Source organism: Zootoca vivipara, chromosome 9 (genome assembly GCF_963506605.1).
Source record: "Zootoca vivipara chromosome 9, rZooViv1.1, whole genome shotgun sequence".
NCBI lineage: Eukaryota > Metazoa > Chordata > Lepidosauria > Squamata > Lacertidae > Zootoca > Zootoca vivipara.
In genome coordinates this window covers 20480672-20497390 of record NC_083284.1, presented here as the reverse complement: position 1 = coordinate 20497390, position 16719 = coordinate 20480672, and the positions used below count along the sequence as shown (strand labels likewise).

The 16719-nt window shown below is 44.1% G+C and overlaps 1 protein-coding gene across 4 annotated transcripts in view; it reads left to right on the top strand.

The window, feature by feature from the left end:
- The window catches only part of LOC118084423 (alcohol dehydrogenase 1), a 30718-nt gene that overhangs the window by 12481 nt on the left and 1518 nt on the right, over positions 1-16719 (top strand). For 3 of the 4 annotated variants that reach the window (XM_035113924.2, XM_060278459.1, XM_035113925.2), the window contains one exon: positions 605-2297. In XM_035113924.2, the coding sequence (XP_034969815.1) occupies positions 605-629 (25 nt within the window). In that variant the 3' untranslated portion in view covers positions 630-2297. Of the gene's footprint in view, positions 1-604; positions 2298-12810; positions 12947-16719 lie in introns of those variants that run through there. The other variant, XM_035113927.2, reaches the window with a different exon arrangement.

Here is a 16719-nt window from a genome sequence, read left to right as displayed (position 1 = left end):
CACATTCATCTCCACGTCAGTCTTCGAGTCAAAAGAAATTGCTACATCTCACACGAGAGAGGGGGGAAATAGTGAAAGGTGAACATGTTCATGTTCCATTTTACATGCTTTGGAAGCGTCAGAATTTGACTTTCATCAAAGCAATCTAAAATGCCTCAGATGACAGTATACAGACTGCTGAGAGCTATAAGCAGAGCCAGCCCTGACATTAGTCAGAGTGAGAGGGCTGCTTCAGGTGGCAGATGCCAGGAGATGCACAGCACTGGGAAGATGCTGGAGGACAGAAATTTTGGTGAAATGTGAACGGACCTACGTCCCCTGGACTAGCCTGTTTTCCTTAGGTAGAATGATGGATGCAGTCGTGTCATCTGTGTCAGAATAGGATTCAGTAGCCAGTCTGGTCAGCTTCTGAACATTGAATGGGAGGGAGGGGCTACCATCTTGTCCTCTGACTCAGGCCAAAAAATGTCTTAGACCAGCCAGCCCTAGCTATAAAGTATCCAAGCAGAGTCAAGGTTGTTCCTATGATCTCACCTGGTGTCTACTGAATGTTGCTAGGGTGCTTTCTCATAGTTATATTAATGTTGACCCTTTTCTCTTTCAGTATTCGCTGTGTTTTGTTGTTTTAAACTTCCAGAAGCATCTAGCAAGAGGGGTCACAGCTGAATACAGCTTGCCATCCTGCAGATCGTTTGCATCCCTCCCCAAATTCAACTGTGCTTTTATTGAAATGGTTGAGGGTTTACAACCAATAAGAGTTGAGAAGCAAATGTAACCCTTATATCCGTTATTGCAGCCCGCAAATGCAGGGTGCAGGTGCTTTTAAGATGTTGCTAGAGCCCTCTGGTGTCCAACTAGGAACTTTCCCAACCAGTTCACTATCACCTGTTGCAATGAGCCATTGCGAACACACTACCCATTTAAAACGCTATCACACCACTTTAACAATCACGACTCACAGAGCTACAATTCCAAGACCCCTTAACAAACTAGAGTTCCCAGGATTTTGGGGGGAGAAACAATGTGCTTTGTGTGTGTTTTAAATATACAGTTTGCTTGTGACCTTGACACTTTCTGCATGATCAGAGTTCCCATTCACAGCATCCTATGCACTTACAACACCCTATAGACCTTTCACTCAGTGCTGGACTAACAAATTCTCTGACTAGGGGTACGGAGGATAATAACTAAAATGAGACCTCCAGATTTAGGGGGAGTATATCCCTAAGAATACCACATCGCTCCAAATATAACCCACCCCTGAATACAGATCAATACCATAATTGATGAGGAGCCCCAACAGGAGAGGTCCATTGCCTTCATGAGCTGCTTGTACATCTCCCAGAAGCACCTGGTTAGCTATTGTGTGAAACAGGACATTGGACTAGATGTACCCTCAGTCTGATCCAGCAGGGATCTGGTCCTAGATTCTTAGGTTCATCATACTTGGAACTTTTGTCCCTGCAGGTGGGTCATTCTTACAATGTGACCCTTTGACAAGACATTTCCTTGGCACAATTGACAATGCTTCTTTCTCATCTCAGTGGGACTCATTACATCTGGGGTGGGCTAGGTATGCATGAGTGGTGATAGCACTATTAGCTGACTTGGAGAGCAAGAAGAAGAACATTGTTCCTTTCCTGAACAGCTGATAGGTAGTATCCTTGTTTTTTCCAGCAAGGCCTATATGAACACCATCCTGGCTGATCGATTAGACTAGGAACTCTGTAGGCAGCACCCAATCGCATGCTCATTTCCTCAGACATCTTAGGATATATGGATGCCCCGGAGCAGTCTTTTAAAACGGTCCCCAGGAGCTCAACAGAAAGCAAACATCAGCAATAGTTTAGCTGTAGAGAGTCCATCACTTGCAAGCCAAAAGAGCGAGGCCTCTCCGTTGGCACTGACTGCAACTTTCTGTGCAGTAGCTCCCACTTTTGAGGAGAAAGGCCGGTTTGTAAATCGAGTAGAGGCTCAAAAGAAACTTCAGAGGAAACTTGCCTGCATGTAAATTCCTTCTTTGCATCACAGACATGATCTGCTAATCGTGTAATGTGCTTTTTCTTTTAGAACTAGTAGCAACAGCACTTATTAGTGAAGAAGGGGGGTGGGGCCTTCCAGATGTTGTTGGGTGCCTATTCCTAGCATGGCCAGGGGTCAAGGATGATGGGAGTCATAGTCCAACAACATCTGGAGAAGATGTGGCTGAAACTGTCAGTTTGGAAAAAGGGGAAAACTCAAAAGAGAAACTCACTCTTAAATTGGGTTCCACACATCTCTGCAGCAATTTGCCATTTTATAAAAAGTACTCGTGAAAATTCATCAGCATTTTAGTTTGTGTTGCTCCTAATATACTCATTTTTGTATATAGTTTTTGACTAATACATGCATTTCTTCAAGTATATTCTCCTAATATATGCATTTTGGTGCGCATTGCTTGGCTGGAGAACTACATCGCAAAATTCAGAGACGTGAGAATTTCAAAGGATAATTGTCTTTTGATTTGCGTGTTCGTTCAAAAAGTATGAAGGAAGCAGCTTTTCATTAAAATGCAAACCAATTCAGATTTCTTTCCCATCCCTAATCTGGAGGGTATGGCTAGTTCCACTATGGAAACTATTTCCTTTTTGTTACTGACTTTACTAACTGGCTTTAATATCCAAAAAAGGACATATATAGCTGAATAAATAGACATTTACAACCACCCATTTCTGATGTCTCCTTTAGTGGCTTGGGTATATATTTAGCTGTGTAACTTGTTAACAAGCTCAGAGCTGAAACTTGATCTTCACTAACTATAAGCCAGCTGTATGGCTGATTTTTAGTTTACGTCACTGGCCTGTGGATATTATTTATTCTGTAGCTCCTGATATATTCAGCCCTGAAACATAATATTATCCATAGCCAGATATTTTTTAAATACGCTTTTAAGAGGCAAGTAAAACAGCCACTGTTTGGGAGTTTAAAGCTTTTAAAATAATATGATCCACTGATTTCAGACATAAAAGTCAGCTAATGAATGGAAATGTCTCAGTAGTTCAAGTTCCGCAATTGTGAAAATGGGTTAGCATAATATCACTGGGTAGTTTTAAGTCATCGTTGCATATTTGCCTCTTATAGAGCCTGTTTGGTGCGACCTTTGGCAGTTACAAGTTAACTAGCTTTCATGCCAACACTAATCATGGGGTGGCTGCCACCATTGAAAGGGGTTTTAAAACCACCAGCAATAAATGTGATATGGATCCACGAGGGCCTTTTTAAATTTGGGGTGGTGTTCCAACCACCCTGCTTTTAGCTCTTTTCTGTATTATATTGAAAAATAATGTATTTTCAAGAGGGAGGAAGCACTGGTGAATTTCAGAGCTCCCGAAATAACCCAGGATAAAAACAAATGAAGCATTAAGCAAAAGTAAAAATCATTTAGGAAAATGAGAACATACATTCAGACAGGTAGCAGTATGGGAGTGAGGAAACTCAGGTTCGGGGGCCAAATGTGCCCCCACCTCTTTATGTGGCCCTGAGCACCCACCTTTAAAAACCACTCTCCTCAGTCACACACCCTCTTCCCAGATGAGTAGCTGGCAGTGTGGTAGGATGGTAGTGGTCACCTGACCTGACAGGGAGGAGAGGTGAAGGGGGCAAGGTGGTAGGGAAGTCAGTGGTGCAAACACACCAGCAGGAGTGTAAGATTGGCTCCACCAGTGAGCTTGCACTATGCTGCTCTCCCCTCCACTGTACCCCAGTAAGCAGTGGCACAGTTGTCATAGCTGCCAAGTTCCGGCCTGAGAAATAAGGGACTGGATCGGAAGTAGCAGGCCGGAAGTAGCGCTGCCGCCATTTTGGAACTGGGCGGAGCATGCTCCGAAGCTACTTTTGATGCTGCTCTGCCCTGTTTCAAAATGGCCACCGCACCAGAACTCACGCTGCAGCCATTTTGGAACTGGGCAAAGCAGCATCAAAAGTCGCTTCTGAGCATGCTCCTCCCAGTTTCAAAATGGTCGCCGCGCCAGAATAAACCGGGGGGGGGAATCCATTTTTTCAGCTGGGGACAGCTGGAAAAACGGGGGTTTCCCGGGAATACGGGAGACTTGGCAGCTATGACAGTTGTCTGGACGTCAGGGGAGCTCTGCTGCCCCACCATGCTGCCTGCTGCTGACACAGGGCACACCCCTCACCAGTCCTTCTTTGCATTCTCCTTGAGTGTTTTCACTAGGCTGTGTCTTTGAATTGTGATAATGCCTCTTGCTTGCCTGGATGGGTGGGGCAGCAGAGCTCCTACATGACCTCCAGACAACTGAGTCACTGCTTACTGCGACTTGGTGGTGTGCAACACAGTTGGGGAAGATGGCCAGCCAAACCTCAGAAAAACAGAATCCCTGGCTCTGGTGAAGTTTTCAGAGGAAGACTGAAAAAGATGCCCTAGCTATTTCACATTAGCAATGGCTGTTAACCGGAAGGTTGGTGTTTCGAGCCCACTCAGGGAAGGCTGTGGGGAGGATTCCTACATTGCAGGGGGTTGAACTAGATGGCCCTGGGGTCCCTTCCAACGCTACAATTCTATGATTCTAATGCTTAACAGGCGATGCATTCCATTCTTGGTGAACTCTTATGCTTCCTGCCGTTTCTTAAACAATAGAAATTGAGCATCTCTTAAACACAGGAACCATGCCTGTTCTTGTTAGCTTTCCTGAGAAAGATCTAATCTTGCCATGCACTCTATGCACTTTGCCACTGCAGCAGCTAAATGAGAAAGTTCTTACTTCCTTTCTGTAAGAAATCAGAAAGTTCTTACTTCCTGACACTGCAGCGCGTATGTTTTGACATTGAAAAACAGCTTAACAGCGGCAGACAAGAGAGAAAATGGAATTCATTCTTATAGCAGTGGGCATTTATTTGTTACTGTGGGCATACTATAAGAGGAAGTTGGCACACACACAAAAAATCACAATAACACATATGTGCTCAAGGTTAATTGGCAAGCCCACTGGAAATGCTATATCGCCCGTCACAGATTTTGTCAAGGCACAGTCAGTTCTGCCATTTTGTTTGTTGGGTAAGTAAGAGAGGGATGAAGGAGCACACTGGGCGAACCTGTTCTCTGCTTGCTTGCTGTGTTATGGGCTACCCTCACCTGCCATCTAGTGTGAAGGCAGCATCTGCCATAAATCTAAATCATCTAAATATATTGGGAACTTATATTTCTTTTTCAGCAATAGCTGTGAGTGAAAGGCGGCTACTCTATAATATCGTCAGTATAGGGAAATAAAGCTACAGTCGTAACTTGGATCCCGAACGCCTTGCGAGTCGAATGTTTTGGCTCCCGAACGCCACAAACCCAGGCCTGTGTGTGTGTTCCAGTTTGCAAACATTTTTTGGAACCCGAATGTCCGACACAACTTCTGTGGCTTCTGATTGGCTGCAGGAGCTTCCTGCAGCCAATTGGATGCCGTGCCTTGACTTCCAAAAGTTTTGGAAGTTGAACGGACTTCCAGAATGGATTCAGTTCGACCTCTGAGGTACCACTGTATTGTAAAGTCAAAGGCATGCAGCTACAAAGTTAAAGGCAGTCTCTGCTGCTTTCCTGTTCTTGTGTCAGCTAATATGCTGCCCATATCAACCGAGCATTTATTCAAAATATTTGGACTGTAATAGTGCAGGATATTGTTAATATCCTTTAGGACGGAGGCTTTATCTTATTTGTGACCTAGAGTACATAGTAACATTTAAGCAATCTTCTGTGCTGCTTTATGCTCCATTAGCCAGGGACATTTTGATAATTCCTCTGCAAATCCATCCCCTGGCTCTTTGTTTCACTACAGAAGAAAAAAGGGAGAGCAAAACAAATGTTACAGTTTTGTCTACAAAGCTTTTGCAAAAGCAATGAGATCATTGTATATTTTAACAGTAAGAGCAAACTTGCTTAATCCTTAACAATGAGCCAGTTCAAGGCTGACATGGCCAGGTGGGAAGTGGTGCTTCTTCTGCGTGGTCTAATCCACTCCAGCGATATATCTAACTACGAACTGTATAGCTAGGTGGGGTTCTTTTGCTTTCTGCATCATTACTGACTTTCCCTGGGGGCCAAATTACTGTACATGGTTGGTGATTGGTATCCACTGGAACTGATAGGACAGAAGGCAGAGAGACCAACAGCAGGAGGCACTGGAACCAACTCACAATATATTTGTGGCGGCTGGGCCCCACCAAAGTCAATGGGCAAAGTTGAAGCCCTTTTTGTGGGCACCCACAATCTTTGGTGTGAGATGGTACCCATGACAGGTGGTACCAGAGCCAATGACAGGTTTAGCGATTTTAGGAACATAGGAAGCTGCCTTAGAGAGATACCTTGCTCAGTATTGTTTACACAGCTTGGCAGCAGCTCTACAGGATTACGGGCAGGGTTCTCTCCTGGCCCTGCCTTGAACTACCAGGAATTGAAAGTGGGGCTTTCTGTTCGCAAAGGTGGGATTACGCCTAAAAGGGGGAAAGTATGCATAAAAATGATTACACTGGTGTCAAAGGCTGTTGTTGCGACTACTCTAGAGTAACGATTCTCCACATGCTTGTCTTTAGACAGTTTTATTAGGTGCAGTCTATTTACAGTGAAATGGCTGTACAGAACATGTCTTCTCACTCCGAGACAGAATCCGGGAATGGCGCGCTCCTCGTCCTTTTCCAGCATAAGAGTCTAGGAACGCCAAACCGTCTTCCCCGCCTCCTCCTGCATAACTCCGGAACCGGAGGGAAAAAGGGCCTCCTCTCCATGTTTTCCTTCTCCTCCTTTTCCCCCTCTCTTCCTTCCTCCCGCATGTGTAGCAGGAGCTCTCCTGTGTTGCCAGAGCCCTGCATCCTCCTTCCTCCTTCCTCACTTGACTCTTCCCCCTCCCCGCTGGCATTGCTGCTGGTGGAAGAACTGCTCTTTATGATGGGAGGGGGCTCTCTGTATTCCCTGCCCCTTACATCCGGTGAAAACAACATACAAAATTGCATTGCTTTAGGGAGAGTACGAATGAAACGCACATACTCACATAAACAAAATGCAAAAATGCATGGGATTAGGGACAGTAGCTTGCAAAAATGTTTATATTAGAAGAAATGTACACTAAAATAATGATGGACTTTCATGAGGACTTTTTAAACATGCAAAATGTGGAAATTTAGCAAAAATCTGAAACTGGAAACATGAGAAATCGAAAGAAACCAGAACCGGCAGATTTATCCATCCCTCAAGCTAGGGGTGTCAACTTGAATGAAATATTGGAGGGGGGGAAGGTAAGCCCCACCCCATGTAATCAATTGCATGACACGGCGCACACCTACTATTTGAATGGGAAGGCCCCCTCTTTTATTGTGGTATTATCCCAGAGATTTCTCACCACTTGAAGAAGCGAGGAGCAGGAAACAGTACTAGCGGTCAGAGCAGTTGGCATGACTGCAAGGGGGGGTGCAAATGCTTTTCTCCTGATTTCCTTCATTGCCTTTATTATGAACTAGGAAGAGCACAAATCCTGGTGGTGAGATGGATGTCAGGCAGCGATCAGGACAACTAATAGCATACAACATGGTAGCAGCAAAAGCCCTGTCCCTTTTTGCAAATAATTCCATTCATTCGCCACACACATTTAGTGTGAATATGTCTCCCCTCAAAGTGGGTCATGAACTTGTATGTAAAGCTGTCATAAATGGGAGGAAATTCCTGAGGGAAATCATCAACAAGCCATTTTTGGCATTATAACAGACAATAAACGCCAAGTGTCTTGTTTTCCCAGCTGTTTCATCTGGGTCTGCTGGAACAAGTTGAAATGTTGCTGGGATGCAGATACCTCTTTGCCATGAAATGTTTGGTCACTACAGATTAGAGAAGAAACTCTAGAATCAATACAATAGTATGGAAACATAAACCATTGTTAACGCTAAAGTGTTTCACAATTGTACATAAAGACAGGTGCGATGCTGGCCTCCTTTGACAAAACTAAAAGCTAAGTGAATAGCGATGGTACCTAAAGATAAAACTGAGTTTGTTTTGTAACCTTTGCGATAATGTTCCTGCTTCCCACAATGGCTACTGGGATATCTCCAAGAAGTCCACACGCAAGGCATGAGCTAGGCAGATAAAAAGGTTGTGTTCAGTGAGGATCATACCATGGAAACCAACTCAAGCCCATAAACATATCCCACATAATTACTTTGATCCCAAGGTCATAAATGGAACATAACATAATATGGAGCAACATGAAAATCAATGTTAGTTGAAACAGATAAGGTGGGCAATGAGAGGCTTATCAGGGATAGTACACAGCACAGAACAAAAAGAATGTGCTTCAGTGGTTAGATGCTAAAGGAAATGAATTAATGGTAAAGCAAAGGACTTATGTGCGGCGAGATAAAAACATTAAATTGAGGTCCAATTACCCCAACAAGATGCTACATTGCACTGAATCTCAGCCAAAGTGACAATGTATGTGATTGGTTAGTCGTAAAGGAAAATTCCTAAGAAATTAATCACATTTTCAGATCTGCTAGAGGCCTTCTCCAACAACAGGCATGAACTAGAACCTTTAGTTTGCAAAATATTTTTACTTAAATCAATAGTATTGTATATATTCTGAGGAATCCTGTCAGAAAGTAAAATGTAGGGGGGGGGACACTCGAGCAGGTGGCTCATTCAAAACCATGTTGACCAGTGATAAGCCAGCCTTTGCAACAAATATTTATTTAAGCAGAATATTATTATTGTTGTCCTAGTGCTTAATCCCAGTGTTGCAATATTATTTGTGCTTATATATGCATGTGACAGGACACTTCCAGAAGGTCAGGCCCAGCTAAAGAAACAATCTTTCCATTTTGCTTGAGGATACCATAGCATAGCTGTCAAGTTCTCCCTTTTTTAAGGGAAATTATATTATGCTGAATAGGCTTCCTCGCGAGAAAAGGGAAAACTTGACAGCTATGCCATAGATGTTGGAACTGAGATTTTGGCCACTGTCCTCTCGCAAGAAAAAACAAACACAATATTGCCTGGCCCATGCTTTCCATTGATGTGCAAAGTGGCTGGGGCAACAAGGAAAAGAAGGTTTAATCACTCACATCCTTCTACAACCCACATGCTTTTTCTTCCATGCAAATGCTTCCATTCTGTGCTTCAACTCCCCTTTTCCCCTAGCAGTTGATGGGTATTATCAGTGCTTTTTTTCTGGGGGTACGCATACCCCAAAACATTTTGTGAATATTTGTACTTTTGTCCGTTGTACTTTTGAACAAGAAATTTAAAACATAAGTAGGAAGTGTCAGCTATGCATGTAAGCTCCGCCACCAGTGTCCCCACTCACAACAGCCCCTTCCACTCCACCTCCACCAACCTTTCCCCATTGAGTGGGAAGGCAGGAAGTAGAATTGTGAGTGCATTAAATGCAGCATATGGTGGATTTGGAAAGCTGGCAGCTATTGTAAGGAATGACACCAAGTCCACTTCAGCTTGTTTGGGGCCAGTCTTCCTAATTGTCCAGGGAGTTTGCAAGCAGATCAGTGTCGGCTCCTGAATTACATGCTAAACCTGGGGGAAAATATGTAGTCTCCCACCACCCCCCACCCCACTGCTGGAGGGAATGGAGAACCTATGACCCTCCAGATGCTGTTAGACTTCAACTCCCATCATTCCTTGACAGCATGCGTGGCAAGTGGTAAGGAATGGTGGGAGCTATATTTCAACAACTGGAGCTCCACAAGTCCCCCATCCCTGTTTTCAAATATGCACTTGGTTACCTAAGTAACAGCACAATCCTATGATACTATGAATGAGGTCAGTGGGACTTACTCCCATGTAAGCATGCATCAAATTGTAGGCAAAAACCACTTGGCTTAAAATGAACTTCATGGGGCCAATTAATCATGTCATTCTACACCTTGCAAACTTTGGAGTCAAGAATTTAGTGTGATCATTCTTTCTTGGCTGCCAATTTGGAAGCAGAAAAACTATTCAATCAAAACAGATGTGGAAGAGGATTTTTAAAGAACAATTTGTTTTACTTTTTTCTGGCTAAAATTCAGATATAGGCTACTTCTTTCTTAATACTGCTGTGCTTAACATTGCTATGAGTAAGCAAGAAACTTAATATTAATATTAAAATCAGTGATGATCAGTTGATCTAACTGATGAATATGTTCTCCAAGTCAGTCTCAAACAGGCTTGCTATTCAGGTAAGTAGTTCTGAGTGCATTACAATTATAATCAAAGGGTAGCGGCGAGGTTCATATTACAGAGACTTTATTTTTAGCACAGTTCCCCCACGCTCCACTCTCATTTCCAGAATAAAGAGCTGGTATCGTTGTCACCATGAATTTTGCTAAAGCCTCTCCTGTTACTAGAGTTGTTTGCACCGACACGCTACTGAACATTATATATTTGCATGTGCTGAAAGTCTAGGTATAAGGGGAAAAGAATGTTGGCTGCATGGATATAAAATTAAGTACTAATTGCGGAAACAGGTTGAGGACAGAGGGGTTAAAAACAACAACACCTCCACTGGTAAGAGGGAAGAGGGAGCAGGTGGTAAGGGTATAAGTGAGGGAGTGGCAGAAGAGGAATTCCAGCTGATATTTAGGCCACATATCTTTCGTCCAAAGATACAGATTGTACAAGCTGCTTTCTTCACCAAGCCACTGACCCCAATGGATCCCAGCTGAATTCTTCTTGATCTCCCCAGGAACGAAGCATGAGCACTGCTGGCAAAGTTAGAAACTAGGGTACGTACTGACAGCCATGCTGATTCATGCACTGCTGTCCGCCCCCTTTAGTGCTGGACAGGGTGGTTATGGGACCCTCCAGATAACTTGTTCATTGAGAATTCACTCTGATTTGCTTGCACAGAGCTTCTGCAAATGTTAGATTACATCCAGTCTTTATTATGCATTCATTCCGATTTGATTGCCTGGAAATTATATGGCAACAGAGGCAGATTTAGGGGAGCACAACTAGCAATGCACACAACACAGAGACAAGACTTTCTTGCATTAATGAGATGGTAAGACCTCTGCCAGAGGATTGGAGAAGATCAGTCTACATCCCAATCCCAAAGAAGGGTAGTGCCAAAGAATGCTCCAACAACCACACAATTGCGCTCATTTCACACGCTAGCAAGGTTATGCTTAAAATTCTACAAGGCAGGCTTAAGCAGTATGTGGACCGAGAACTCACAGAAGTGCAAGCTGGATTTCGAAGGGGCAGAGGAACCAGAGACCAAATTGCAACATGCGCTGGATTATGGAGAAAGCTAGAGAGTTCCAGAAAAACATCTACTTCTGCATCATTGACTATGCAAAAGCATTTGACTGTGTCGACCACAGCAAACTATGGCAAGCTCTTAAATAAATGGGAATGCCTGATCACCTCATCTGTCTCCTGAGAAATCTCTATGTGGGACAAGAAGCTACAGTTAGAACTGGATACGGAATAACTGATTGGTTCAAAATTGGGAAAGGAGTACGACAAGGCTGTATATTGTCTCCCTGCTTATTTAACTTATATGCAGAATTCATCATGCGAAAGGCTGGACTGGATGAATCCCAAACAGGAATTAAGATTGCCGGAAGAAATATCAACAACCTCAGATATGCTGATGACACAACCTTGATGGCAGAAAGTGAAGAGGAATTAAAGAACCTTTTAATGAGGGTGAAAGAGGAGAGCGCAAAATATGGTCTGAAGCTCAACATCAAAAAAACCAAGATCATGGCCACTGGTCCCATCACCTCCTGGGAAATAGAAGGGGAAGAAATGGAGGCAGTGAGAGATTTTACTTTCTTGGGATCCATGATCACTGCAGATGGTGACAGAAGTTACGAAATTAAAAGACGCCTGCTTCTTGGGAGAAAGGCAATGACAAACCTAGACAGCATCTTAAAAAGCAGAGAAATCACCTTGCCAACAAAGGTCCGTATAGTTAAAGCTATGGTTTTCCCAGTAGTGATGTATGGAAGTGAGAACTGGACCATAAAGAAGGCTGATCGCCGAAGAATTGATGCTTTTGAATTATGGTGCTGGAGGAGACTCTTGAGAGATCAAACCTATCCATTCTTAGGGAAATCAGCCCTGAGTGCTCACTGGAAGGACAGATCGTGAAGCTGAGGCTCCAATACTTTGGCCACCTCATGAGGAGAGAAGACTCCCTGGAAAAGACCCTGATGTTGGGAAAATGGAGGGCACAAGGAGAAGGGGACGACAGAGGACGAGATGGTTGGACAGTGTTCTCGAAGCTACCAACATGAATTTGACCAAACTGCGGGAGGGAGTGGAAGACAGGAGCGTCTGGCATGCTCTGGTCCATGGGGTCATGAAGAGTCAGACACGACTAAACGACTAAACAACAACAAGACCTCTGCAAATGGAAACCTGTCAGTGCACTGGTGCCAAATGGTCATTCAACTGCAGCATATGATTCTGGGTGCTTCCCCAGACAGGGACTTAATTTGCAAATGAAATATTGCAAATGGATTTTGGCAACAGATTTTTAATTATTATTCATAGTATTTCCTCCAGAAAGTATAAATCAAGAGTAAAACAAGGGGCAAATATAGGCTAGTATTTTGATGCTGATAACATTATGTGCACACTGCTAGTATTTATTACTAGCATGCATAAGGAGCATCCATTCCACGGTAAGCACTCATCTGGCAGCCCCCTCTTTAAATGTTGCAGAAGCCAGTGAAAGTCAACTGGGAATGCTGTAACCCCATTTGAACTCCTGGGCAGAGTTGACTTTGTGGCACCTAATTATAAGCAGGACTGGGTTGTTAGTTTCCTTTCCCTTCCAGAAAGCTGCTCTCTGCTGTACCACTGTTGGCTGGGGCACCTGTGTAATCGCTGGAGTGGCTGTGGGCGAAGGAGGATGCGTTGTTTCTCCGATGGACCTGATAATGGGCCGGAAAACCAACGCTACCTTTTTTGGAGGTTCGTTTTTCCCTAACAGTATATGCATGCTAGAAATGGCATTGAAGTAGCATCTAGGATTGAAATAACACTTGCATAGTTATTTCTAGGTTTGCACAACAGGTTTATTTTATTTTCCTTTTCAGTACCGCCATGATCAAGATGGGCAGCACTGCTTTAATTATCTGCAAGAGCAGGGGTGACGGAATACAGCTGTCTTGTAGCTTGCCGTAAACACGTTTTACAGGTGTTCTGTCCCTCTTGCTGCTTTGAATCCTGAATCCAGCCCATCTTCTTGCTCAGCTCAGCATTGTGATACGGTGATTTCTCCTTCGCTGAGCTGGACTGCACATACAGGTTTTGCCAGGGACTGGTGAGGCACCTGCAGTGGTTTGGCAGGCCAGATCCAGCCTGCAGGCCACAGGTTCGCCACCCCGTGATATTGTTGTTGTTGTCGTTGTCGTTTAGTCGTGTCCGACTTTTCGTGACCCCGTGGACCAGAGCACATTACAATATTACATTGTATTATTTGTATTACATTTCTCTACATTTTTGTACTGGACTACAGACAAGCGTGATGCCTGAAACCCTTTGGGTCCGTCTATGGATTGTGTCAGGATCAGTTTCTGGCACTGGGTGGGTCATCTCATGCTGCACCACTCATGATTTAAGAAGAGGCTGCAACATGGTTTCTATGAGAGCCAGTGTGCCCACCAGCAATTCCTGTGATACCCACAAAAGGTTTGCTAAAAAATAGCCTTCTGCTGGATGAGAGATTGGTTTCTGTTAGAAAATGCTGATGTATTAGATTTGGAAGGGCATGATAATGTTTTTGGATGGCCTGCATATTTATGGTATGATAAAGTCAAGGTCCATAAAGGTTTTAAAAGTCATATTATTAGAAAATCCTTGTACAATGTATGGATCAGATATAAAGATTTGCTTAAATCAAGAACACCCAGATGGATTTCACCTCTATAGGCTAAGGTGCAGAAAAGACTGAATATGGAAATTAACTGGTTAAAAATATAAAGGCATTCTGGTGGAGGAAGGAGACAACATTAAATTAAAATCCTATGAAATGTTGAAGAACAATGTAAATGATTGGTTACAATATCATCAAATCAATGAAGTGTATAAAATGGACAAAAAAGTTGGTTTTCAAATGAAAAAGTCTAAATTGGAGATGGAGTTGTTAGAAACGAAAACAAAAAATCTTTCAAAAATGTATAATTTATTGTTGGAATGGCATACGAAAGATGAACAAACGAAATCAGTAATGATCAAATGGGCAAATGATGTGGGACACAATATTTTGGTGGAGGACTGAGAAAGGTTATGGAAAAGTATCAAATTTACCGCGTGTAATACGGTATGATGAAAATATGGTGAAAATGATGTATAGATGGTATCTTACACCGGTAAAACTATCTAAGATTTATCATAATAATAATAATAATAATAATAATAATAATAATAATAATAATAATTTATTATTTATACCCCGCCCATCTGGCCGGGTTCCCCCAGCCACTCTGGGCGGCTTCCAAAAAAACAGAAATTCTAATATACAAAAATCCATCAAACATTAAAAGCTTCCCTAAACAGGGCTGCCTTGAGATGTCTTCTAAAGGTCTGGTAATTGTTCTCTTTTACCTCTAGTGGGAGGGCATTCCACAGGGTGGGTGCCACTACCGAGAAGGCCCTCTGCCTGGTTCCCTGTAACTTGGCTTCTCGTAATGAGGGAACCGCCAGAAGGCCCTCGGAGCTGGACCTCAGTGTCCGGGCAGAACGATGGGGGTGGAGACGCTCCTTCAGGTATACCGGACCGAGGCCATTTAGGGCTTTAAAGGTCAACACCAACACTTTGAATTGTGCTCGGAAACGTACTGGGAGCCAATGTAGGTCTTTTAGGACCGGTGTTATGTGATCTCGGCGGCCGCTCCCAGTCACCAGTCTAGCTGCCGCATTCTGGATTAGTTGTAGTTTCCGGGTCACCTTCAAAGGTAGCCCCACGTAGAGTGCATTGCAGTAGTCCAAGCGAGAGATAACTAGAGCATGCACCACTCTGGAGAGACAGTCAGTGGGCAGGTAGGGACTCAGCCTGCGTACCAGATGGAGCTGATAAACAGCTGCCCTGGACACGGAGTTGACCTGTGCCTCCATGGACAGCTGTGAGTCTAAAATGACTCCCAGGCTGCGCACCTGGTCTTTCAGGGGCACAGTTACCCCATTCAGGACCAGAGAGTCCTCCACACCCGCCCGCCTCCTGTCCCCCACAAACAGTACTTCTGTCTTGTCAGGATTCAATCTCAATCTGTTAGCCGCCATCCATCCTCCAACCGCCTCCAAGCACTCACACAGGACCTTCACCGCCTTCACTGGTTCTGATTTAAAAGAGAGGTAGAGCTGGGTATCATCAGCATACTGATGGACACCCAGCCCAAACCCCCTGATGATCTCTCCCAGCGGCTGCATATAGATATTAAAAAGCATGGGGGAGAGGACAGAACCCTGAGGCACCCCACAAGTGAGAGCCCAGGGGTCTGAACACTCATCCCCCACCACCACTTTCTGAACACGGCCCAGGAGGAAGGAGCGGAACCACTGCATGACAGTGCCCCCAGCTCCCAAGCCCTCTAGACGGTCCAGAAGGATGTTATGGTCGATGGTGTCAAAAGCCGCTGAGAGATCCAGCAGAACAAGGAAACAGCTCTTACCTTTGTCCCTAGCCCGCCGGAGATCATCGACCAGTGCGACCAAGGCAGTTTCAGTAACAAATGTTGGAAATGTAAAAAACAAGAAGGAACCTTTTACCATATGTGGTGGACTTGCCCCCAAGTAAGAGACTTCTGGGAAAAGATTTATAATGAATTGAAAAAAGTGTTGAAAAACATCTTTGTTAAGAAACCAGAAGCCTTCTTACTTGCAATAGTCAGAGAAGAAATGGCTGTGAGGAGAACCGCCTTGAGCGTGGTATGGATGGGCGGAGAGAGGGCCAGAGGGGGAGGGGGAGGCCTGCCGGATGCCACCTGCCCCTGCCTGCTGTGTTGCCGCGTCACCGCATCCCTCTTGGGTGTGCATGCGTCATGCACCCGGTGGGGTGCCTTCAGGCTTGCCGCCCCGGGCGGCCAGGCAGCTAGGTACGCCGCTGCTTAAACATGCCCACTTTTCTTTGGATACTAGAACTGGACACAGGCCCTTCTGTCTGTTGTGAACAGAGGAGAGGTGTTTACCATTGTGTGGCCCTGTGTCTTTTTCTGCTCTTTTTGATGTGGCATTCATTACGTCACACCCTCACGGCAGTCATTTTGTGATGCACCACACTCGACAGTATGCATTTTGTAAGTGGTGCCCATGTCACTTCACAAGATTCCAAATCTTCCCACTGGCCCAGAAAGGTTGGTGACCCCTGACTTAAGAGAATGAAGTAAGAAGAGTGGCAGGTCGATGGCACATTCTCAGAGCGTGCAAGCTTTCTTCTCAATGGCTTTTAAAGGTCTTTGGAAAGTAAAATAATTATATCAGATTACATCAACTCTCAAAGGAGACACTAAATAGAAAGGCAACAAGACTTGTATCAAATAGAAAGTTAATGGGGAATGGGGCCACACAGATTTTAGTTACTATCCCACCGTACTAGAAAATGCCTTAGTCCCAGTATTTCCTACTACAGTACTCATTCAATTGTTTTGCAGATTTTATGGCAGCCAAAGCAATTGGTACAAAATAATTGTGATTTATTGTCAATTGCTCAAAGGTTCCCAAATCTGGATGAAATTTCTTCCTGAGCC